General features: G+C 45.6%; 4 protein-coding genes across 4 annotated transcripts; all 4 read left to right on the forward strand.

The window, feature by feature from the left end:
- Nucleotides 1–4307: 4307 nt before the first annotated feature.
- Nucleotides 4308–4646, forward strand: LOC308511074 (protein p13 MTCP-1-like; the record flags this gene model as incomplete). The annotated part of the gene is made up of 1 exon (XM_081081085.1): nt 4308–4646. The coding sequence occupies one exon, from the start codon at nt 4308–4310 to the stop codon at nt 4644–4646; it is 339 nt and encodes a 112-aa protein (XP_080937211.1).
- Nucleotides 4647–9543: 4897 nt separating this feature from the next.
- LOC308511075 (protein p13 MTCP-1-like) lies at nt 9544–9983 on the forward strand (the record flags this gene model as incomplete). The annotated part of the gene is made up of 2 exons (XM_081081086.1): nt 9544–9600; nt 9666–9983. 2 exons carry the CDS (start codon nt 9544–9546, stop codon nt 9981–9983), a joined length of 375 nt encoding a protein of 124 aa, XP_080937212.1.
- A 5815-nt stretch (nt 9984–15798) lies between these two features.
- Nucleotides 15799–16146, forward strand: LOC308511076 (T-cell leukemia/lymphoma protein 1A-like; the record flags this gene model as incomplete). The annotated part of the gene is made up of 1 exon (XM_081081087.1): nt 15799–16146. The coding sequence occupies one exon, from the start codon at nt 15799–15801 to the stop codon at nt 16144–16146; it is 348 nt and encodes a 115-aa protein (XP_080937213.1).
- Nucleotides 16147–20989: 4843 nt separating this feature from the next.
- LOC308511077 (T-cell leukemia/lymphoma protein 1A-like) lies at nt 20990–21325 on the forward strand (the record flags this gene model as incomplete). The annotated part of the gene is made up of 1 exon (XM_081081088.1): nt 20990–21325. One exon carries the CDS (start codon nt 20990–20992, stop codon nt 21323–21325), a length of 336 nt encoding a protein of 111 aa, XP_080937214.1.
- Between the last annotated feature and the right edge of the window lie 585 nt (nt 21326–21910).

The raw sequence follows: 21910 nt of genomic DNA on the forward strand, positions 1-21910 counted from the left end.
GGCTGGACTGTGGACTCTGAAAGTCAAGGGCACACGCTCTGGTTGTGGGCTCGATCCAAGTAGGGGGCGTGCAGGAGGCAACCGATGTATGATTCTTTCTCATCACTGATGTTTCTCTCTCCCTTCCTGTATGAAATCAATCCTATATAATAAAAGCCTCTTTTTCTAAGTGTCCAGTTGACCGGTGATCTGTTCAATCAATCAAAGCATAATATGCAAATGATGTACCAAGGTTGCTCAACTGCTCACTATGTCATGCATTGACCACCCGGGACAAGACATTCAGACTGGGAGGTCAGCTCACTGCTGGGATCTCGCTGATTGGGACTGAGTGAGACATGCTGAACACTCCCTGGAGGCCTCCCATGGTTCCTCCCCAGCTGGTCAACCTCCCGTGTCCCTCAGCAGACCTAATGGTGCACTGGTGGGGTGCCTTGGCCTGGCCTCTGCCCTCTCATAAACTGGGAACCTTCGGGGGATGTCAGAGAGGTGGTTTCGGCCCAATCGCCTCTGGCCAAGTCGAGGCACCACACTGGTGCACAAATTCGTGCATTTGGCCTCTAGTAAAAATATATTAAACAGAGAAAGACAAAGAAAAAGATCTTAAGCCTGAAAATATTAGCCCGGCCCCAGTAGACAAGGCTCAAAGACATCACTGGAAATAGTTTTCATTTCAATGACCAGCGTTCTCATTGGTTGATGTCCTGAGGATCGTCAACCGATACTACCCTCTAGAAAAAAATAAAGAATGTTTGGGGGATTACGGGTGTTTTATGCTGATCATCTTTTTCCTTTGAGTAATTACAAGGGATGCAAGGGCTCATCTCCTGAATGCTCGAACCGGCACTGTGTGTTGCTTTAGAAACTAGCTATGTGTGCATTTGGGTTTTTAATTGTGTTTAGCACTTAACAGCCCCAAACAAAGGCCAGCGATCATAAAATTCATCTAGCATCGCACCAGAGAGGGGTGGTTGGAGATGAAGCTGGAGGGATCCACAGAAATCAATTTCAGGGCATCCATGGTTGCATTAAAGAGATCACTGACTGCTGATTAAATTCTCCTCTTGCTGGAAAGTGTTTGCAAATGCAAATTGAGACCTTTAAGGCTGAGGATTGGGGAGCATGTGGGATGGGTTTCTAAGGTGTGTTTCTCATATTCAAAATTTTACACATCGGGCCAGGCTGGCGGGGCTCAGAGGTTGATCATTGACCAATCAACCAAGAGGACATGGTCTGATTCCGGGTCAAGGGCACATGCCCAGGTTGCGATCCCATCGCCATTAGGGGGCGTGGGGGAGATGGCCGATCCGTGATTCTCTCTCATAATGGATGTTTCTCTCTCTCCCTCTCTCTTTCCCTTCCTCTCTGAGTCAGTAAAATCTTTTAAAAAATATTAGCAATCATTGCATTTAGATGACATGCACATTGTATTAAAATAGTTTATTATTTTTTTGGTTTAACATACCAGGTGGATACTCATTAAAGCGGACATAGGGCCTGAACTGGTTTGGCTCAGTAGATAGAGCGTCTGCCTTTTTTTTTTCAAGTATATTTTTATTGATTTCAGAGAGGAAGGGAGAGGGAGAGAGTTAGAAACGTCCATGATGAAACAATCATGGATCGACCGTCTCCTGCAAGTCCCTCACTGGGGATCAAACCCACAACTTGGGCATGTGCCCTTGACCGGGAATCAAACCCGGGACCCTTCAGTTCGATGTCTGACACCATGTACACTGAGCCAAAATGGCTAGGGCCTATTTGACTTTTTCAAAGGGTGGAAACAACTTGCAGAAAAGCAAAGCATCTCAGCATTCATGTCACAGTAATTCATGGGAATTAGAAGTCACCTCACCATTCTTTCCACATTGTTGCTAAAAATGCAGACTCTGACTAATAATGAAGCTTGTAGGTAACGAGCATGTTTGTATAAGAATCCTAGGAACTAATTTTAGAAGATATGAACTCTGACCTTCCCAGTTCTGGGAGATTTGATGACCTTCAACCTTAGAACCAAGAGGACAAAGTCTAGGATGACGCACACTGGACCGACACTTGACCACTTGCATCATCCTTATTGGATTTGACTGTCCTGTGGGCATGTAAAGAACTTCTCAAGCCCCGTCCCATAACCTCTTTGGTCTGTTTGGACTCTCTCTCCTTATAAAAGCTTCTGCCTACACAGAGATGTGCAGATGGGTTTTGGGACGAGCTTCGCCCATCTTCTCAAGTTGCTGGCTCCTGAATAAACCTTTTTCTTTCCTCAACACCACCTGTATTACGGGACTGGTTTCTGGGGTGTGAGTCAGGTGTACCTTGTTTTTCTGGACACATTCCTGGTACATGGACTCCCTGGAACACATGTATCATGGCCATTTTCTCTCTTCTGCTGGTGACAGGGGGAAGTAGAGACTTGTCACGGAGGAAAGGAGTGAAGAACGGTGCATTGCCTTCAGAGAGAAAAGAACAGGCGAGAAAAAGACTGATGGGAGGTGGGGGAGGAAGGATTGGGGATGGAGTCTGATCTGAGGGAGGAATTTGGACTTTGTGGACTGAAGTGAGTTTAGCAGCAAAACCATACAGCTATTGCCAAGAGCATGACTGAGGTTTGGGAAGGAAGGGACCATTCTATAAGTGATGTTACGAGACCTCAGGAATCCTACTTGCTGTTTCACCTGTCACTTTGCTTCCTGATTTCCTGATCAGCTATCCCAGGTATCTGTCTGTCCCTGAATATTTTGGTCTTGCCTCTCTCACCAGTACTTGAGAAGCAAGACCGCTGTTAAGAAGACCACCTGGACACAGACGTTAGCTTTGTTCCACTGCCAGTTGTTAAAGGTAAAGCATATTATTTGCATATTATTTTCATGGGGTGGCTTGTTCTATGGTTTGTGAGTACCCTCTGAAATGATCAGAAAGAAAGTGGTGTTGACAGGACAAAAAAAATGTTGAAACAACTACAAAGTTTTAATTAAGAAAAGGAGAACAGAGGTGAAAAGAAATGGAATTGAAAGAAAAGAAAAGGAAAGAAAAGAAAAGAAAAGAAAAGAAAAGAAAAGAAAAGAAAAGAAAAGAAGAGAAAAGACCCCAGATGGCATGGCTCATTTGTTTAGCATAAACCTAGGAACCAGGAAATGTCGATCAATTCCCAGTCATGGCACATGCCCAGTTTACAATCTTGATCCCCAGTAGGGGGCATGCAGGAGGCAACCAATCAGTGATTCTCTGTTATCATTGATATTTCTTTCTCTCCCTCTCCCTTTCTCTCTGAAATCAGGAAAACTATATAAAAAAAGAAAGAATAGTCATGGCACAGTAAAGTAGAGCATTGAGTCAATCCTATATAATTAAAGGCTAATATGCAAATTGACAAAACGGCAGAACGACTGGACGCTATGACACGCACTGAACACCGGTGGCAGATACTCATGGCAGGAGCTGTCCAACGATGGTCAGTGCACTCCCACAGGGGGAGCGCAGCTCAGCCAAAAGCCAGGCTCACAGCTGCCGAGCACAGGGGTTGGTGGGAGCCTCAATGGCAGCACTAAAGCGGGCCTAAGCCGTAAGTTGGACATCCCTCAAGGGGTCCCCGAGTGGGAGAGGCCACTTGGTTGGCTGAGGTACCCCACAGAGTGCACAGATTTTTGCACACTGAGCCTCTTGTAATATTATAACTGTGTGTGAAGTCAGATGTGTATGAGATTAACTGCATGATTTCTTAGTCCATTATATAATGTCTAATCCAGCCGTGGACAAACTGCAGCCCGTGGGCTGGATCCGGCCCTTTTGAAATGAATAAAACTCAAAAAAAAACAATGACCATACCTTTTTATGTAATGATGTTTACTTTGAATTTATATTAGTTCACACAAACACTCCATCCATGCTTTTGTTCTGGCACTCCGGTCCAGTTTAAAAACCCATTGTGGCCCTCGAGTCAAAAAGTTTACCCACCCCTGGTCTAATCATTGGAGAGTACCCCTGAAATGAACCTAATGTTCTATGTCAACTATCATTGAAAAAATGGTTTTAAAATTTTATAGGACCATGTTACCTTCACAGAGTCATATTTTACATTAAGTACGTTTAATAAAGTTTGTTCTAGAAGAAAGATCTAAAGCTAAAAATGAAAGAAAAGTTGAGATTTATAAATTTGCAAAAGAAACCAAACACAACCGTAAAAACCATAAAGATAAAAGGTGAGGTAAAATGCGGTTGGAGACACCCTCTCCTGTTTTTCGATACCAGGACCGAAGTAGCGAGAGGCTCTGAGAAGCTGTGGCTGTTGCTCTGTGGACCACGGAGGGGTCATGGCCGAGCTCCCATTGATCTTGCAACTCACCTCCCACCCCATCTACCTGAGTATTCGTGGGCCCTCGGTTTATGAGGACCAGAACCAGCGCACATGGCTGCATCACGTCATAGACACAGAAGGTCACCTTCTAGTACAGTTGTGCCAGGTCGACTACCCCAGTGAGCATAACAGACTCCCCACCAGCCCTCTGACTTCGAGCACCATGCCTTCCTACTGGACGATCCACCTTCACAGCATGTACCTGGACTCCATGGACCGATTCTGGCGCATCGTGCTCCATGTGATGAAGGATGACAAGGAGGAAATGATCCTTGAGCTGATGGACGACTCTTAGGACATGTGATGGGGTCCCTGACTCTTGTCAACCTGAGCCCCAGTCTTGCTTCCCCGCTGGTGGAACGTGTATAGTTCTGTTCACCTTTTAAATAAGCTCTGTTATTCTATCTGCCACCCACTGAGTCTGGGAGCACATTGATATCTCTCTCTCTCTCTCTCTCTCTCTCTCTCTCTCTCTCTCTCTCTTAATTCTTGTTCTTGTTGTTCTCCTTGTTGTTGTTGTTGTTCTTCTTCTTCTCCTCCTCCTCCTACTTCTCCTTGTCCTCCTCCTCCACCTCCTCGTTCTCCTCCTCCTCCTTCTTTCTCTCTCTCTCTGTCTCTTTGTATCTCTGTCTCACTCTGTCTCTCTCCCTCTCTCTCAAATCAATAAAAGCATTTTGAGCCAAGCTGGTGTTTCTCAGTGGTTGAGGGACGACCTATGAACTCGGAGGTCACAGTCCGATTCCTCGTCAGGGCACAGACAACAATTAAACAATGAGCCCTAGCTTGTTTGGCTCAGTGAAGAGTGGGTTGGACTGTGGAATCTGGAAGGTCCCAGGTTCGATTCTGGTCAAGGGCACATGCTCTGGTTGTGGGCATGCAGGAGGCACCCGATGTATTGTTCTCTCTCATCATTTATGTTTCTTTCTCCCTTCCTGTATGAAATAAATCTTATATAATAAAAGCCTAATATGCTAAGTGTCCAGTAAACTGGTCATCTATTCAACCAATCAAAGTATATTATGCAAATGATATACTAAGTTTGCTGAACTGCTCACTATGACAATCATTGAACACCAGGGACAAGACTTTCAGACTGGTTCATCAGCTTCCTCCTGGGGCCGGGCTGATCGGGACTGACGGGCTGGACACACCCTGGAGCTCTTCCATGGTCCCTCCCCAGCTGCCCAACCTCCCATGTCCCGCACCAGACCTAATGGTGCACCAGTGGGGTCATTTGGCCTGGCCTGTGGCCTCTCATAATCTGGGACCCCTCGGGGGATGTCATAGAGCCGGTTTCAGCCGATCCCCGCAGGTCAGGCTGAGGCACCACACTGGTGCATGAATTCGTGCACCGGGCCTATAGTGAAAATATATTAAACAGAGAAAGACAAAGAAAAAGGCCTTAAGCTTGAAAATATTAGCCCAGACCCGGTAGGCAAGGTTCGAAGACATCACTGGAAATAATTTTCATTTCAATGACCAGCGTTCTCATTATTTGATCTCCTGAGGTTCTTCAATCCATACTACCCTCTCCAAAAACAGAACGAATGTTTTTGGGATTACCGGTGTTTTATGCTGATCATTTCTTTCCTTTGGGAAATTATGAGGGATGCCAGGTATCGACTCCTAAAGGCTCGAGCCGGCTCTGTGTATGGCTTTAAAATCTAGCTCTGGATGCATTTGGGTTTTTAGTTGTGTTTAGCACTAAACAGCCCCAAACAAAGCCCAGTGATCATAAAATTCATCTAGCACCACACCAGAGAGAGGCGGCTGGAGAGCGAGCTGGAGGGAGCCCCAGAAGTCAATTTCAGGACATCCATGGTTGCATTAAAGAGATCAGGGACTGCTGATTAAATTCTCCTCTTGCAGGAAGGTGTTTGCAAATGCACATTGAGCTCTTTAAAGCTTAGGACTGGGTTACGTGAAGGTCGTGTATACCAGTTGCTTTTCTCATATTCAAAATATTGCACTTCCAGCCCAGCTGGCGTGGCTCAGTGTTTGAGCATGGACCTATCAACCAGGACGTCATGGTTCGATTCCTGGTCAAGGGCACAAGCCCAAGTTGCGGGCTCAATCTGAGTAGGGGGCGTGGGGGAGGCGGCTGATCCTTGTTTCTCTCTCATTATGGATGTTTCTCTCTTTCCATCCCTCTCCCTTTCACTCTTAGTCAATAAAATCATTTTTAAAAATATTCACAATTCTTATAATTCAGATTACATGCACATTGCTTTAAAATAGTTTATTATTTTTTTTTTTTGGTTTAACATACTAGGGCGGTAGTCATTTAAAGATGACATAGGGCCTGAGCTGGTTTGGCTCAGTGGATGGAGCATCAGCCTGTAGACAGAAGGGTCCCAGGTTCGATTCCAGTCAAGGGCACATGCCTGGGTTGTGGGCTCGATACCGAGGGGGGGCGTGCAAGAGATAGCCAGTCCATGATTCTCACTCATCATCACTGATGTTTCTATCTCCCTCTCCCTTCCTCTCTAAAATAAATAATGAAAAAATATATTTCTTTATAAAAGAGCCCACACATTGAGATCTGTCATATGTCTCAATGCAGACACTAAGACTCGTGACCACTTTGGGCTCGATTCCTTCGAGAGCAGTATGAGGGTAACATTTGTATTATGTTTTTTTTCTCCCATATTTTATTTTATTTTTTTATTTTATTTTATTTTATTGTTTTATTTTTTCACCTAAAAGCCAACAGGCAGATGTCTGACATTTCCTTAGAACCCCATTCATCTTTCCTTCCTAATTGGGAAGAGTTTGCATCAGTCCAGGTCATTGAGCTGGAAGTTGTTTATTATTTTATTTTATTTTTTCAGAGAAGAAAGGAGAGGGAGAGAGTTAGAAACATCCATGATGAGAGAATCATGGATCAGCTGCCTCCTGCACATCCCTCCCTGGGGTTCAAGCCCACAACATGGGGATGTCACCTTGAATGGGAATCAAAACCGGGACACTTCAGTTAAAGTCTGACACTCTATCCACTGAGCCAAACCGGCCAGGGACAATTTGATTTCTTCAAAGGGTGGAAACGCCTTGAAGAAAACAAAGCCACTCAGAATTCATATCACATTAATCACATGAATTCATGTAATTCATGGGAATTACAACTCACCTCACGATTCTTTCCACATTGTTCGTGTAAATTCAGACTCTGACTAATAATGAAGCTTGTATATAAACAACATGTTGTATAAGAATCCTAGGAACTGTTTTTAGAAGATATAAACTCTGACCTTCCCAGTTCTGGGAGATTTGATGTCCTTCAACCTTAAAACAAGGACGACAAAGAGTAGGATGATGCACACTGGACTGTCACCTGACCACTTGCAAGACCCTTATCAGATTGGATTGTGCCTGTGGGCACGTAGAGAATTTCTCAAGCCCCGCCCCCTGATCTCTTTGCTCTGTTTGGCCTCTCCATCCTTATAAAAGCCTCTGCTTGCACTGAGATGTGCAGATGAGTTTTGGGACGAGCTTCCCCCATCTTCTCAGGTTGCTGGCACCTGAATAAACCTCTCCTTCCTCACCACCACATTTCTCACAGGACTGGTTTCTGGGGTGTGAGTCAGGGGAACCTTGTTTTTTCTGGACACATTCCTGATACATGGACTCCTTGGAAAAGCTGTATCATGGCCATTTTCTTTCTTCTGCAGGTGACAGGGCAAAGCAGAGTCTTCTCAGAGGAAAAGAGAGAAGAACGGTGGATTGCCTTCACAGCAAGTAGAACAAGTAAGAAAAAGATGTATGGGAGGAGGAGGAGGAGGAACTGGAAGGATTGGGGATGGAGTCTGAACTGAGGGAGCAATTTGGACTTTGTGGACTGAAGTGAGTTTAGCAGCAAAACCATACAGCTCTTGCCAAGAGCATGGCTGAGGTTTGGGGAAGTGAGAGATCATTCTATATGTGATGCTATGGGACTTCAGGAATCCTCCTTTCTGTTTCACCTGTCTCTTTGCTTCCTGTATGCCTGATCAGCTACTCCAGGTATCTGTCTGTCCCTGAATATTTTGGTCTTGCCTCTCTCACCAGCACTTGAGAAACAAGACCGCTGTTGATAAGCCCACCTGGATGCAGATGTAAGCTTTGTTCCTCTGCCAGCTGTTAAATGTAAAGCATATTGTTTGCATATTACTAGCATGGGTGGGTTGTGCTATGGTTTGTGAGTTCCTCTGAGATGATCAGTAAGAAGGTGGTGGTGTCAGCACAAAAAGAAAAGTAGATCCAACAACAAAGTTTTAATTAAGAAAAGAAAAAAAGAAAACTAAGAACCAGGTCAGCATGGATTAGGTGTTTAGCTTCAACCGAGGAACCAGGAGATCTCAGTTTGATTCCCTTTCCAGGCACATGCCCGGGTTACAGACTTGATCCCCAGTAGGAGGTGTGCAGGAGGCAACCAATCCGTGATTCTCTGTCATCATTGATCATTTTTCTCTTTCTCTCCCTCTCCCTTCCTCTCAGAAATCAGTAAAACTATATGAAAAAAAATGAAAGAATAGTCATGGCACAGTAAAGTAGATCATTGAATCAATGCAATCCTACATAATAAAAGGCTAATATGCAAATTGACCAAATGTCAGAACAGCTGGTTGCTTTGACACACACTGAGCATTGGGGGCAGATGCTATGTCAGGAGCTCTCCACTGGTGGTCAGTGCACTCCCACAGGGGGAGCACCGCTCAGCCAAAGCAGGACTCACAGTTGCCGAGCACAGGGGTTGGTGGGAGCCTACGCAGCAGCACTCAAGCGGGCCTAAGTTGTCAGTTGGACATCCTTCAAGGAGTTCCGGACTGGGAGACCAGACTGAGGGACCCCCACAAGTGCATGAATTTTGTGCACTGAGTCTCTACTAATATTTTACTCTGTATGGTGTCAGATGCGCATGAGATTAATTTCATTCTTTCTTAGTCCATTAAATAATGTGAAATAATTGGGGTGTAACTCTGAAATGAACCTAAGGTTGTATGTCAACTCATATAAAAAGTGTTTTAAATAATCAATTGGACCGTGTTACCTTCATGGAGTCAAATTTTACTTCAAGTACATTTTGTACAGTTTGTTCTAGCAGAGAGATCTAAACCTCAAAAGAAACAAGAGTTGAGATTTATAAGTTAGCAAAATAAAACAAAGGCAACTACAAACACAACCACAAAAACCATAAAGATAAAAGCTGAGGTAAAATGCGTCTGGAGACCCCATCCCCTGTCTTTCGATACCAGGACCGAAGTAGTGAGAGGGTCTGAGAAGCTGTGCCAGTTGTTCCTTAGACCACGGAGGGGTCATGGCCGAGCTCCCGTCGAAGGTGCACCTCACCTCGCACCCCATCTTCCTGAGGATCCGTGGGCCCTCGGTGTACAAGGACGATAATCAGCGCACGTGGCTGCATCTCATCATGGAGACAGGAGGTGTCCTGCAAGTACGGTTGCGCAAGGAATACATCCCACGTGAGAATATCGCACTCATGACCAGGCCGCAGACGTCGAGCACCATGCCTTCATGGTGGTCGCTTATGCCTGGCAACCGGTACCTGGACTCCTTGGATCAGATCTGGCGCATCGAGCACCACGTCAAGCAGTATCACATGGAGGAAATGATCCTTGAGCTGATGGACAACTCGTAGGACATGTGATGGGGTCCCTGGCTCTTGACAACCTGAATCCCAGTCCTGATGGCCTGCCGGTGGGACGTGTATAGCTCTGTTCACCTTTTAATAATCTCTGTTGTTCTATCTGCCAGCCCCTGGGTGCAAGGGCACATTGATGTCTCTCTCTCTCTCTCTCTCTCTCTCTCTCTCTCTCTCTCTCTCTCTCTCTTTCTCCTTCTTCTTCTTCTTCTTCTTCTTCTTCTTCTTCTTCTTCTTCTTCTTCTTTTCTTCTTGTCCTTCATCTTCTCCTTGCTCTATCTCTCTGTCTCCTTCTCTCTCTCACTCTCTTTGTCTCTCTTCTTCTCTCAAATCAATAAAAGCATTTTGAGCCAAGCTGGTGTTTCTCAGTGGTTGAGGGACGACCTATGACCCAGAGGTCATGGTTCAATTCCCGGTAAGGGCAAAGACAAGAATTTACCAATGAGCCCTTGCTTGTTGGCTCAGTGGGTAGAGGGTTGGACTGTAGACCCTGGAAGGTCCCAGGTTCGATTCTGATCAAGGGCACATTCTCTGGTTGTGGGCTCATTCCCCAGACATGGACGTGCAGGAGGCACCTGATGTATAATTCTCTCTCATCATTGATGTTTCTCGCTCCCTTCCTGTATGAAATCAATCCTATATAATAAAAGCCTAATATGCTAAGTGCCCAGTCAACCGGTCATCTGTTCAAACAATCAAAGCATAATATGAAAATGATATACTAAGTTTTCTCAACTGGTCACTATGACATGCATTGACCACCAGGGACAAGACATTCAGACTTGTAGGTCAGATTGTTGCTCTAGTCTGGCTGATGGGGACTGAGTGAGACAAGCTGGACAAACCCTGGTGCCCTCACAAGGTGCCTCCCCAGCTGACCAACCTATCGTGTCCCTCCCCAGACCAAATGTGGCACTGGTGGGATCCTTGGCCTGGCCTCTGCCCTCTCAGAATCTGGGACCCCTTGGGAGATGTCAGAGAGTCGGTTTTGGCCCAATCCCGCAGGCCAGGCTGAGGGACCACACTGGTGCATGAATTCGTGCACTGGGCCTCTCATAAAAATATATTACACAGAGAAAGAAAAAGCAAAGGACCGTAATCCTGAAAATATTAGCCCAGCCTCGGTAAACAAGGCTCAAAGACATCACTGGAAATAGTTTTCACATTAATGACCAGCGTTCTCATTGTTTGATCTCCTGAAATTCGTCAACCAATACTACCTTCACTAAAAAAAGAACGAATGTTTGGGGGATTACGGGTGTTTTATGCTGATCATCTCTTTCCTTTGAGGAATTATGAGGGATGCCAGGGCTCATATCCTGAATACTGGAACCTGTTCTATGTGTGATTTTCTCTTCTAGCTATGGATGCATTTGCGTTTTTAATTGTCTTTAGCACTAAACATCCCCAAAGAAAGCCCAGTGGACATAAAATTTATGTAGTATCGCACCCAAGAGAGGTGGCAGGATAGGGGCCCAGGGTGAGTCCCAGAAATCAATTTCAGGTCATCCATGGTTGCATTAAAGAGATCACTGACTGCTGATTAAATTCTCCTCTTGCAGGAAAGTGTTGGCAAATGCACATTGAGACCTTCAAGCCTGAGGACTGGGGAGCATGAGGGATGTGTTTCTAAGGTGTGTTTCTCATATTCAAAATATTGCACTTCTGGCCCGGCCAGCGTGGTTCAGTGGCTGAGTGTCGACCTATCTACCAGGAGGTCACGGTTCGATTCTGGGTCAAGGGCACATGCCCGGGTTGCGGGCTTGATCCCCAGTAGGGGGCGTGTGGGAGGCGGCCGATCTGTGATTCTCTCTCATCATGGATGTTTCTCTCTCCCTTCCTGTATGAAATCAATCCTATATAATAAAAGCCTAATATGCTAAGTGTCCAGTCAACTGGTCATCTGTTCAACCAATCGAAGCATAATATGCAAATGATATACTAAGGTTGCTCAACTGCTCGCTATGACATACATTGACCCCCAGGGACAAGACATTCAGACTGGTAAGTCAGATTGCTGCTGGGGTCTGGCTTATCAGGACTGAGTGAGACATGCTGGACATACCCTGGAGCCCTCCCATGGTCCCTCCCCAGCTGGCCAACCTCCTGTGTCCCTCCCCAAACCAAATGGGGCACCAGTGGGGTCCCTTGGCCTGGCCTGTGCCCTCTCATAATCTGGAACCCTCGGGGTATGTCAGAGAGCCAGTTTCGGTCGATCCCCGCAGGCCAGGCCCAGGCAGCACGCTGGTGCATGAATTCTTGCATCGGGCCTCAAGTAAAAATATATTGAACAGTGAAAGACAAACAAAAGGATCTTAAGCTTCAAAATATTAGCACAGCCCCGGTAGACAAGGCTCGAAGACATCACTGGAAATAGTTTTCATTTCAATGAACAGCGTTCTCATTGTTTGATCTCCTGAGGATCGTCAAAGGATACTACCCTCTCCAAAAAAATAAAGAATGTTCTGGGGTTTACGGATGTTTTATGCTGATCATCTCTTTCCTTTGAGGAAGTACGAGGGATGCAAGGGCTCGTCTCCTGAATGCTCCAACCGGTTCTGTGGCTGGCTTTAGCATCTAGTTATGTGTGAATTTGTGTTTTTAATTGTGTTTAGCACTAAAGAGCCCTAAACAAAGCCCAGCGATCATAAAATTCATCTAGCATCGCACCAGAGAGAGGTGGCTGGAGAGGGAACTGGAGGGATCCCCAGAAATCAATTTTAGGGCATCCATTGTCATATTAAAGAGATCACTGACTGCTGATTAAATTCTCCTCTTGCAGGAAAGTGTGTAAAAATGCACATGGAGACCTGTAAGGCTGAGGACTGGGGAGCATGAGGGATGTGTTTCTAAGGTGTGTTTCTCATATTCAAAATATTGCACTTCCGGCCCAGTTAGCGTGGCTCAGTGGATGACCAATGACCTACCAACCCGGAGGTCATGGCTCATTTCCCACTAAAGAGCACATGCCCAGGTTTCAGGCTCGATCCCCAGTAGGGGGGGCGGGTGTGGGAAGCGGCCAATCAGTGATTATCTCTCATCATGAATGTTTCTCTCCCCCTCGATTTTTCTTCCTCTCTGATTCAATAAAAACATTTTAAAAAATATTAGCAATTGTTGCATTCAGATTAAATGCACATTGTTTTAAAACGGTTTATTATTTTTTTTTAATTAACGTACCATGTGGGTAGTCATTTAAAGACTACCTAGCAGCCAAGCCGGTTTGGCTCAGTGGATAGAGTGTTGGACTTTTTTTTCAAAGATATATTCACTGATTTCAGAGAGGAAGGGAGAGGGAGAGAGTTAGAAACATCCATGATGAGAGAATCATGAATTGGCTGCCTCCTGAACGTCCCTCACTGGGGATCAAGCCCACAACCTGGGCAAGTGCCCTTGACCTGGAATCGAAACCGGGACCCTTCAGTTTGCAGGCCGAACTCTATCTACTGAGCCAAATGGGCCAGGGCCAATTTGACATTTTCAAAGGGTGGAAACGCCTTGAAGCATCTCAGGATTCATGTCACAGTGGGAATTACAACTCACCTCCCCATTCTTTCCACATTGTTCCTGTAAGTGCTGACTCTGACTAATAATGAAGCTTGTAGGTAAACAGCATGTTTGTATAAGAATCCTAGGAACTAATTTTAGAAGATATGAACTCTGACATTCCCAGTTCTGGAAGATTTGTTGAACTTCAACCTTAGAACCAGGAGGACAAAAGCTGGAATGACACACCACAGACCGGCACCTGACCACTTGCAAGATGCTTATCAGATTGGACTGTGCCTGGCGGCACAAAGAGAACTTCTCAAGCCCAGCCCCCTGACCTCTTTGCTCTGTTTGGCCTCTCCCTCCTTATAAAAGCCTCTGCCTGCACTGAGATGTACAGATGGCTTTTCGGACGAGTATCCTCCCTCTTCTCAGGTTGCCGGGACCTGAATAAACCTCTTTCCTTCCTCACCACCACCTGTCTCAGGGGACTGGTTTCTGGGCTGTGAGAGAGGGGAACCTTGTTTTTTCTGGACATATTCCTGGTACATGGAATCCTGGGAATATGTGTATCATGGTCATGTTCTTTCTTCTGCAGGTGACGGGGGAAGCAGAGAACGGTCACAGAGGAAAGGAGCTACGAATGGTGATTTGCATTCAGAGCAAGAAGAACAGGTAAGGAAAAGATGGATGGGAGGAGGAGGAGGAAGGATTGGGGATGGACTCTGATCTGAGGGAGGAATTTGGGCTTTGTGGACTAGAGTGAGTTTAGCAGCAAAACCATACAGCTCTTGCCAAGAGCTTAGCTGAGGTTTGGGGAAGGGAGAGATCATTCTATAAGTGATGTTATGAGACCTCAGGAATCCTATTTGATGTTTCAGCTGTCATTTGCTTCCTGGTTGTCCCTTCAGGTAACACTGGTTTCTGTCTGTCCATGAATATTTTGGTCTTGCCTCTCTCACCAGCACTTGAGAAGCAAGACCGCAGTTAAAAAGCCCACCAGGACGCTGACGTTAGCTTTGTTCCTCTGCCAGTTGTTAAGGTTAGAGCATATTATTTGCATATTATTTGCATGATTTGGGTGGTTGGATGGTTTTTGAGTTTCCTCTGAGATGATCAGTGGTGTTGTCAGGACAAAAAAAAAAATTGAAACAACTACAAAGTTTATATTACAAAAAAAGAAAAGGAAATGAAAGAAAAGAAAAGAAAAGAAAAGAAAAGAAAAGAAAAGAAAGGAAAGGAAAGGAAAGGAAAAGAAAAGAAAAGAAAAGAAAAGAAAAGAAAAGAAAAGAAAAGATAAGAGCCCAGCTGGCATGGCTCAGTTTTTAGCTTAAACCTAGGAACCAGGAGATGTGGATTCGATTCCCAGTCATGGCACTTGCCCGGGTTACAGTGTTGATCCCCAGTAGGGGGCATGCAGGAGGCAACCAAGCCGTGATTCTCTGTCATCATTGCTCTTTCTTTCTCTCCCTTTTTCTTTCTCTATGAAATCAGCAAAACTATATGAAAAAAAAGAAAGAATAGTCATGGCACAGTAAAGTAGAGCATTGAGTCAATGCAATCGTATATAATAAAAGGCTAATATGCAAATCGACAAAACAGCAGAATTACTGGTTGGTATGACACGCACTGACCACTGGGGGCAGATGCTCATGAGAAGAGCTGTCCACTGGTGGTCAGTGCACTCCAACAGGGGGAGCACTGTTCATCCAAAAGCCAGGCTCAAAGGTGCCGAGCACAGAAGGTCGTGGGAGCCTCCATGGCAGCACTATAGCGGGCCTAAACTGTCAGTTGGACAACCCTCCAAGGGTCTCGGCCTGGGAGAGGCTGAAGGGTTGGCAGAGGGACCCCCCTGAGTGCATAAATTTTGGGCACTGAGCCTCTAGTAATATTACAATAATTGTGTATGAGTTCAGATGGGTATGAGATTAATTACATGACTTCTTAGTCCATTATATAATGTCTAATCATTGGGGTGTACCCCTGAAACGAACCTAAGGTTCTATGTCAAATGTAATTTAAAAGATGGTATAAAAATTCCATAGGTCCATGTTACTTTCAAAGAGTCATATTTTACCTTAAGTACGTTTTGTACAGTTTGTTTTAGAAGATAGATCTAAAGCTAAAAAGAAAGAAAAGTTGAGATTAATAAATTTGCAAAATAAACCAAAGGCAAACACAAAAACGACCATAAAAACTATAAAAATCAAAACCGAGGTAAAATGCGGTTGGAGAACCCATCTTCTGTTTTTCGATACCAGGACCAATGTAGCGAGAGGCTCTGAGAAGCTGTGGCTGTTGCTCCTTGGACCACGGTGGTGTCATGGCCGAGATCCCGACGAAGGTTCACCTCACCTCACACCCGATCTGCCTGAGGATCCATGGGCACTCGGTGTACCAGGATGAGAAGCAGCGCACGTGGCTGCATCTTGTCATGGAGACAGGAGGTGTCCAGCAAGTACGGTTGCGGCAGGAAGACATCCCCAGTGGGCATATCTCACTAACCACCTACCCGGTGACCTCGAGCACCATGCCTTTTATGTGGACGATCCACCCTGGCAACAAGTACCTGGACTGCATATGCCGGTTCTGGCGCATTGTGCACCACATCAAGGAGGATGGCGTGGAGGAAATGATCCTTGAGCTGATGGAAGACTCGGAGGACACGTGATGGGGTCCCTGGCTCTTGTCAACCTGAGCCCCAGTCCTGCTGGACTGGTGGTGGGACATGTATAGTTGTGTTCACCATTTTAATAAGCTCTGTTGTTCTCTCTGCCACCCCCTGGGTGCGAGGGCACATTGATGTCTCTCTCTCTCTGTCTCTCTCTCTCTCTCTCTCTCTCTCTCTCTCTCTCTTTCTCTCCCTCTTCTTCTTCTTCTTCTTCTTCTTCTTCTTCTCCTCCTCCTCCTCCTCCTCCTCCTCCTCCTCCTCCTCCTTCTTCTTCTTCTTCTTCTTCTTCTTCTTCTTCTTCTTCTTCTTCTTCTATTTCTCTCTTTCTCATCCTCCCTCATCTCTCTCCCTCTCTCTCACATCAATAAAAGCATTTGGAGGCAAGCTGGTGTTTCTCAGTTGTTGAGGGAAGACGTATGAACCTTGAGGTCACGGTACGATTCCTGGTCAGGGCACAGACAAGAATTAACCAATGAGCCCTAGCTTGTTTGGCTCAGTGAATAGAGGGTTGGACTGTGGACGCTGGAAGGTTCCAGGTTCGATTCAACTCAAGGGCACATGCTCTGGTTGTGGGATCCATCCCCAGTAGGGGGCATGCAGGAGGCACCCGATGTATGATTCTCTCTCATCATTGATGTTTCTCGCTCCCTTCCTGCATGAAATCAATCCTATATAATAAAAGCCTGATATGCTAAGTGTCCAGTTGACCGGTCATCTGTTCAACCATTCAAAGCATAATATGCAAATGATATACTAAGGTTGCTCAATTGCTCGCTATGACATGCATTGACCACCAGGGACAAGACATTCAGACTGGTAGGTCAGCTTGCTGCTGAGGTCTGGCTGATCGGGACTGAGTGAGACATGCTGGACACACCCTGGAGCCTTCCCTTGGTCTCTCCCCAGCTGGCCTACCTCCAGTGTCAATCCCCAGACCTAATGAGGCACCGGTTTGGTGCCTTGGCCTGGCCTGTGCCCTCTCGTAACCTGGGACCCCTCGGGGGATGTCAGAGAGACAGTTTCGGGTAATCCCCGCAGGCCAGGTCAAGGCACCACACTGGTGCACGAATTCCCCCAAATATTTGTTCTTTTTTTGTAGAGAGTAGTGTCAGTTGACAATCCTCAAGAGATCAAACAATGAGAACGCTGGTCATTGAAATGAAAACTCTTTCTAGGGATGTCTTCTAGCCTTGTCTAACAGGGCGGGGCCAATGTGTTTAGTCTTATGGTTTTTTTTCTTTTTCTTTCTCTGTTTAACATATTTTAACCAGAGGTCCTGGTTTCAGGTTCATTTGCCAGTAGTGCTTGGGGGGAGGCAGCCGATCCCTGATTCTCTTTATTGCAACCATGGATGCCCTGAAATTGATTTCTGGGGCTCTTTCGATCCCCCTCCAACCTCCTCTCGCTGTTTCAATGGTAGATGAATATTATGAAAGCTGGGCTTTGTTTGGGGCTGTTCAGTGCTAAACACAATTAAAAACCCAAATGCACACAGAGCTAGATGCTAAAGCCATGAATCTCTCTAATCATGGATGGTTCTCTCCCTCTCGATTTCCCTGCCTCTCTGAGTCAATAAAATCATTTAAAAAATATTAATAATTGTTCCATTCAGCTGTCTTGCATATTGTTTTAAAATAGTTTATTATTTTTTTGGTTTAACATACCAGGTAGTTAGTCATTAAAAGACCACCTAGTCCCCGTGCTGGTTTGGGTCAGTGGATAGAGCGTCGGCCTGTGGACAGAAGCGTCCGGAGTTCGATTCCAGTCAAGGGCATATGCCCGGGTTGAGTGCTCTATCCCCAGTGAGGGACGTGCAGAATGCAGCCCGTCCATGATTCTCTCTCATCATCACTGATGTTTCTCTCTCTCTCTCCCTTCCTCTCTTCAATCAATAAAAAATATATATAGATTTTTTTATGAAAGAGACGACGCTTTGAAATCTGTCATGTGTCCCACTGCAGACACTCTGTCTCATGACCGCTTTGGACTTGATTGCTTCGAGGGCCGTATGAGGGTAACATTTGAACTATGTTTATTTTTTTTCTCCAATTTTTTCTTTTTTCTTTTTTCTTTGCTTCTCCTAAATGCCAACAGGCAGATGCCTGACATTTCCTTAGGACCCCATTCATCTTTCCTGCCTAATTAGGGAAGAGTTTGCCTCAGTCCAGGTCATTGAGCTGGGAGTTGTTTTTTATTTTTTTTTCAGAGAGGAATGGAGAGAGAGAAACATCCATGATGAGAGAATCATGGATTGTCTGCCACCTGGAAGTCCCTCACTGGTGATCAAGCCCACAACCGGGAATAGAACCAGGGACCCTTCAGTTCACAGGCCGACACTCTATCCACTGAGCCAAACCAGCCAGGGCCAATTTGACTTTTTCAAAGGGTGGAAATGCCTTGGGGAATTATGAAGCATCTCAGCATTCATGTCACAGTGGGAATTACAACTCACCTCACCATTCTTTCCAAATTGCTCCTGTAAATGCAGACTCTGACTAATTATGAAGCTTGTAGATAAACAGCCTGTTTGTATGAGAATCCTAGGAACTAATTTTAGAAAATATGAACTGTAACCTTCCCAGTTCTGGGAGATATGATGACCTTCAACATTATAACCAGGAGGACAAAGTCTAGGATGACGCACACTGGACCATCATCTGACCACTTTCAAGATCCTTATCAGATTGGACTGTGCCTGTGGTAACGTAGAGAACTTCTCCAGCCCCATCCCCTGACCTCTTTGCGCTGTTTGGCCTCTCCCTCCTTATAAAATCCTCTGCCTGCACTAGATGTGCAGATGGGTTTGGGGGCGAACTTCCCCTAGGTTCTCAGGTTGCCGGCACCTGAATAAACCTCTTTCCTTCCTCACCACCACCTGTCTCACGGGGCTGGTTTCTGGGGTGTGAGTCAGGGGAACCTTGTTTTTTCTGGACACATTCCTGATACATGGACTCCCTGTGACAGGCTTATAATGGCCATTTTCTTTCTTCTGCAGGTGACATTGGGAGGCAGAGACCAGTCACGGAGGAAAGGACCGAAGAACGGTGCTTTGCCTTCAGAGCAAGAAGAACAGGTAAGAAAAAGATCGATAGGAAGAGAAGTAGGAAGGATTGGGGATGGAGTCTGATCTGAGGGAGGAATTTGGACTTTGCGTACTGAAGTGAGTTTAGCAGCAAAAACATACAGCTCTTGCCAAGAGCTTGGTTGAGGTTTGGGGAAGGGAGAGATCATTCTATAAGTGCTGTTATGAGAACTCAGGAATCCTACTAGCTCTTTCACCTGTCTCTTTGCTTCCGGTTTCCCCATCAGTTATCCCAGGTATCTGTCTGTCCTTGAATATTTTGGTCTTGCCTCTCTCACCAGCACCAGAGAAGAAAGACCACTGTTAAGAAGCCCACCTGCACGGTGACGTTAGCTTTGTCCCTCTGCCAGCTGTTAAAGGTAAAGCATATTATTTCCATGGCGTGGGTTGTTCTATGGTTTGTGAGTTCTGTCGGAGATGATCAAAAAGAAGGTGGTGGTGTCAGGATGAAAAGAAAAGTTGATCAAACTACAAAGTTTTAATTAAGAAAAAAAGAAAAGAAATGAAAGAAAAGAAAAGAGCCCAGCTGGCATGGCTCAGTTGTTTAGCTTAAACCTAGGAACCAGGTGATTTCAATTCGATTCACAGTCATGGCAAATTCCGGGGTTACAGTCCTGATCCCCAGTAGGGGGCATGCAGGAGGCAACCAAGCCATGATTCTCTGTCATCATTGATCTTTCTTTCTCTCCCTCTACCTTTCTCTTTGAAATCAGGAAAACTATATAAAAAAAGAAAGAATAGTCATGGCACAGTAAAGTAGAGCCTTGAGTCAATACTATATAATTCAAGGAAAGTATGCAAATCGACAAAACGCCAGAACGACTGGACACTATGACACGCACTGACCACCGGGGGTAGATACTCATGGCAGGAGCTGTCCACCAGTGGTCAGTGCACTCCCACAGGGGGAGCGCCGCTCAGCCAAAACCAGGCTCACAGCTGCCGAGCACAGGGTGGTGCTGGGAGGCTCCACATCAGCACTAAAGGAGGCCTAAGCTGTCAGTTGTACATCTCTCAAGGGGTCCCAGAGTGCAAGAGGCCGCAAGGCTGATTGAGGGACCCCCCACAAGTGCATGAATTTTGCGCACTGAACCTCTTTTAATATTATAATAACTCTGTATGTGTCAGATGGGTATGAGATAAATTGCATGATTTCTTGGTCCATTATATAATGTCTAAACCAGGGGTGGGCAAACTTTTTGACTCGAGGGCCACAATGTGTTCTTAAACTGGACCGGAGGGCCGGAACAAAACCATGGATGGAGTGTTTGTGTGAACTAATATAAATTCAAAGTAAACATCATTACAGAAAAGGGTACGGTCTTTTTTTTTTTTTTAGTTTTATTCATTTCAAATGGGCCGGTTCCGGCCCGCGGGCCGTAGTTTGCCCACGACTGGTCTAAACATTGGGATGTACCCCTGAAAAGAACCTAAGGTTGTATGTCAATTGTCATTTAAAAAATATTTTTAAAGATCCATAGGACCATGTTCCCTTCATAGAGTCATATTTTACCTTAAGTATGTTTAGTACAGCTTGTTCTAGAAGAGAGATCTAAAGATAAAAAAGAAAGAAAGGTTGAAATTTATAAATTTTCAAAATAAACCAAAGGCAACTAAAAAAGAGAACCGTAAAAACCATAAAGATAAAAACTGAGGTAAAATGTTTTTGGAAACCCGATCCCCTGTCTTTCGATACCAGGACCAAAGTAGCGAGAGGCTCTGAGAAGCTGTGGCTGTTGCTCCTTGGACCACGGAGGGGTCATGGCTGAACTCCCGTCGACGGTGCACCTCAACTCCCACCCCATCTGCCTAAGGCGTGGGCCTTCGTTGTATGAGGATGAACACCAGCGCACGTGGCTGCATCTCTTTATGGAGACAGTAGGTGTCCTGCAAGTACTGTTGCGCAAGCAAGACATCCCCATTGGGCATATAGCAATCACGCTAAGCTGGCTCACGCCGAGCATCATGCCTTTGATGTGGAGGCTCCGCCCTTTCGGCCAGTATGTGGACCACATGTGCCGGTTCTGGCGCATCGTGCACCACATCAAGGAGAATGGAGTGGAGGAAATGATGCTTGAGCTGATAGACCACTTGTAGGACACGTGATGGGGTCCCTGGCTCTTGTCAACCTGAGCCCCAGTCCTGCTGACCTGCTGGTGGGATGTGTATCGTTCTGTTCCACTTTTTAGTAAGCTCTGCTGTTTTATCTGGGAACCCCTGGGTTCGAGGGCACATTGATGTCTCTCTCTGTCTCCCTGTCTCTCTGTCTCTCTCTGTCTCTTCCCTCTTTCTCAAATCAATATAACCATTTAGAGCCAAGCTGGTGTTTCTCAGTGGTTGAGGAACGACTTATAAATACGGATGTCAAAGTTTGATTCCTGGTCTGGGCACAGACAAGAATTAACCAATGAGCCCTAGCTTGTTTGGCTCAGTGGATAGAGGGTTGGACTGTAGACTCTGGAAGGCCCCAGGTTCGATTCTGGTCACAGGCACATGATCTGGTTGAGGGCTCGATTCCCAGTAAGGGTTGTGCAGGAGCCACCCGATGGATGATTCTCTCTTATCATTTATGTTTCTTGCTCCCTTCCTGTACGAAATCAATCCTATATAATAAAAGCCTAATATGCTAAGTGTCCAGTCGACCGATCATCTGTTCAACGAATCAAAGCATAATAGGCCAAT

The sequence above is a fragment of the Myotis nattereri genome (genome assembly GCF_964212035.1).
Source record: "Myotis nattereri genome assembly, chromosome: X".
NCBI classification, from domain to species: Eukaryota; Metazoa; Chordata; class Mammalia; order Chiroptera; family Vespertilionidae; genus Myotis; species Myotis nattereri.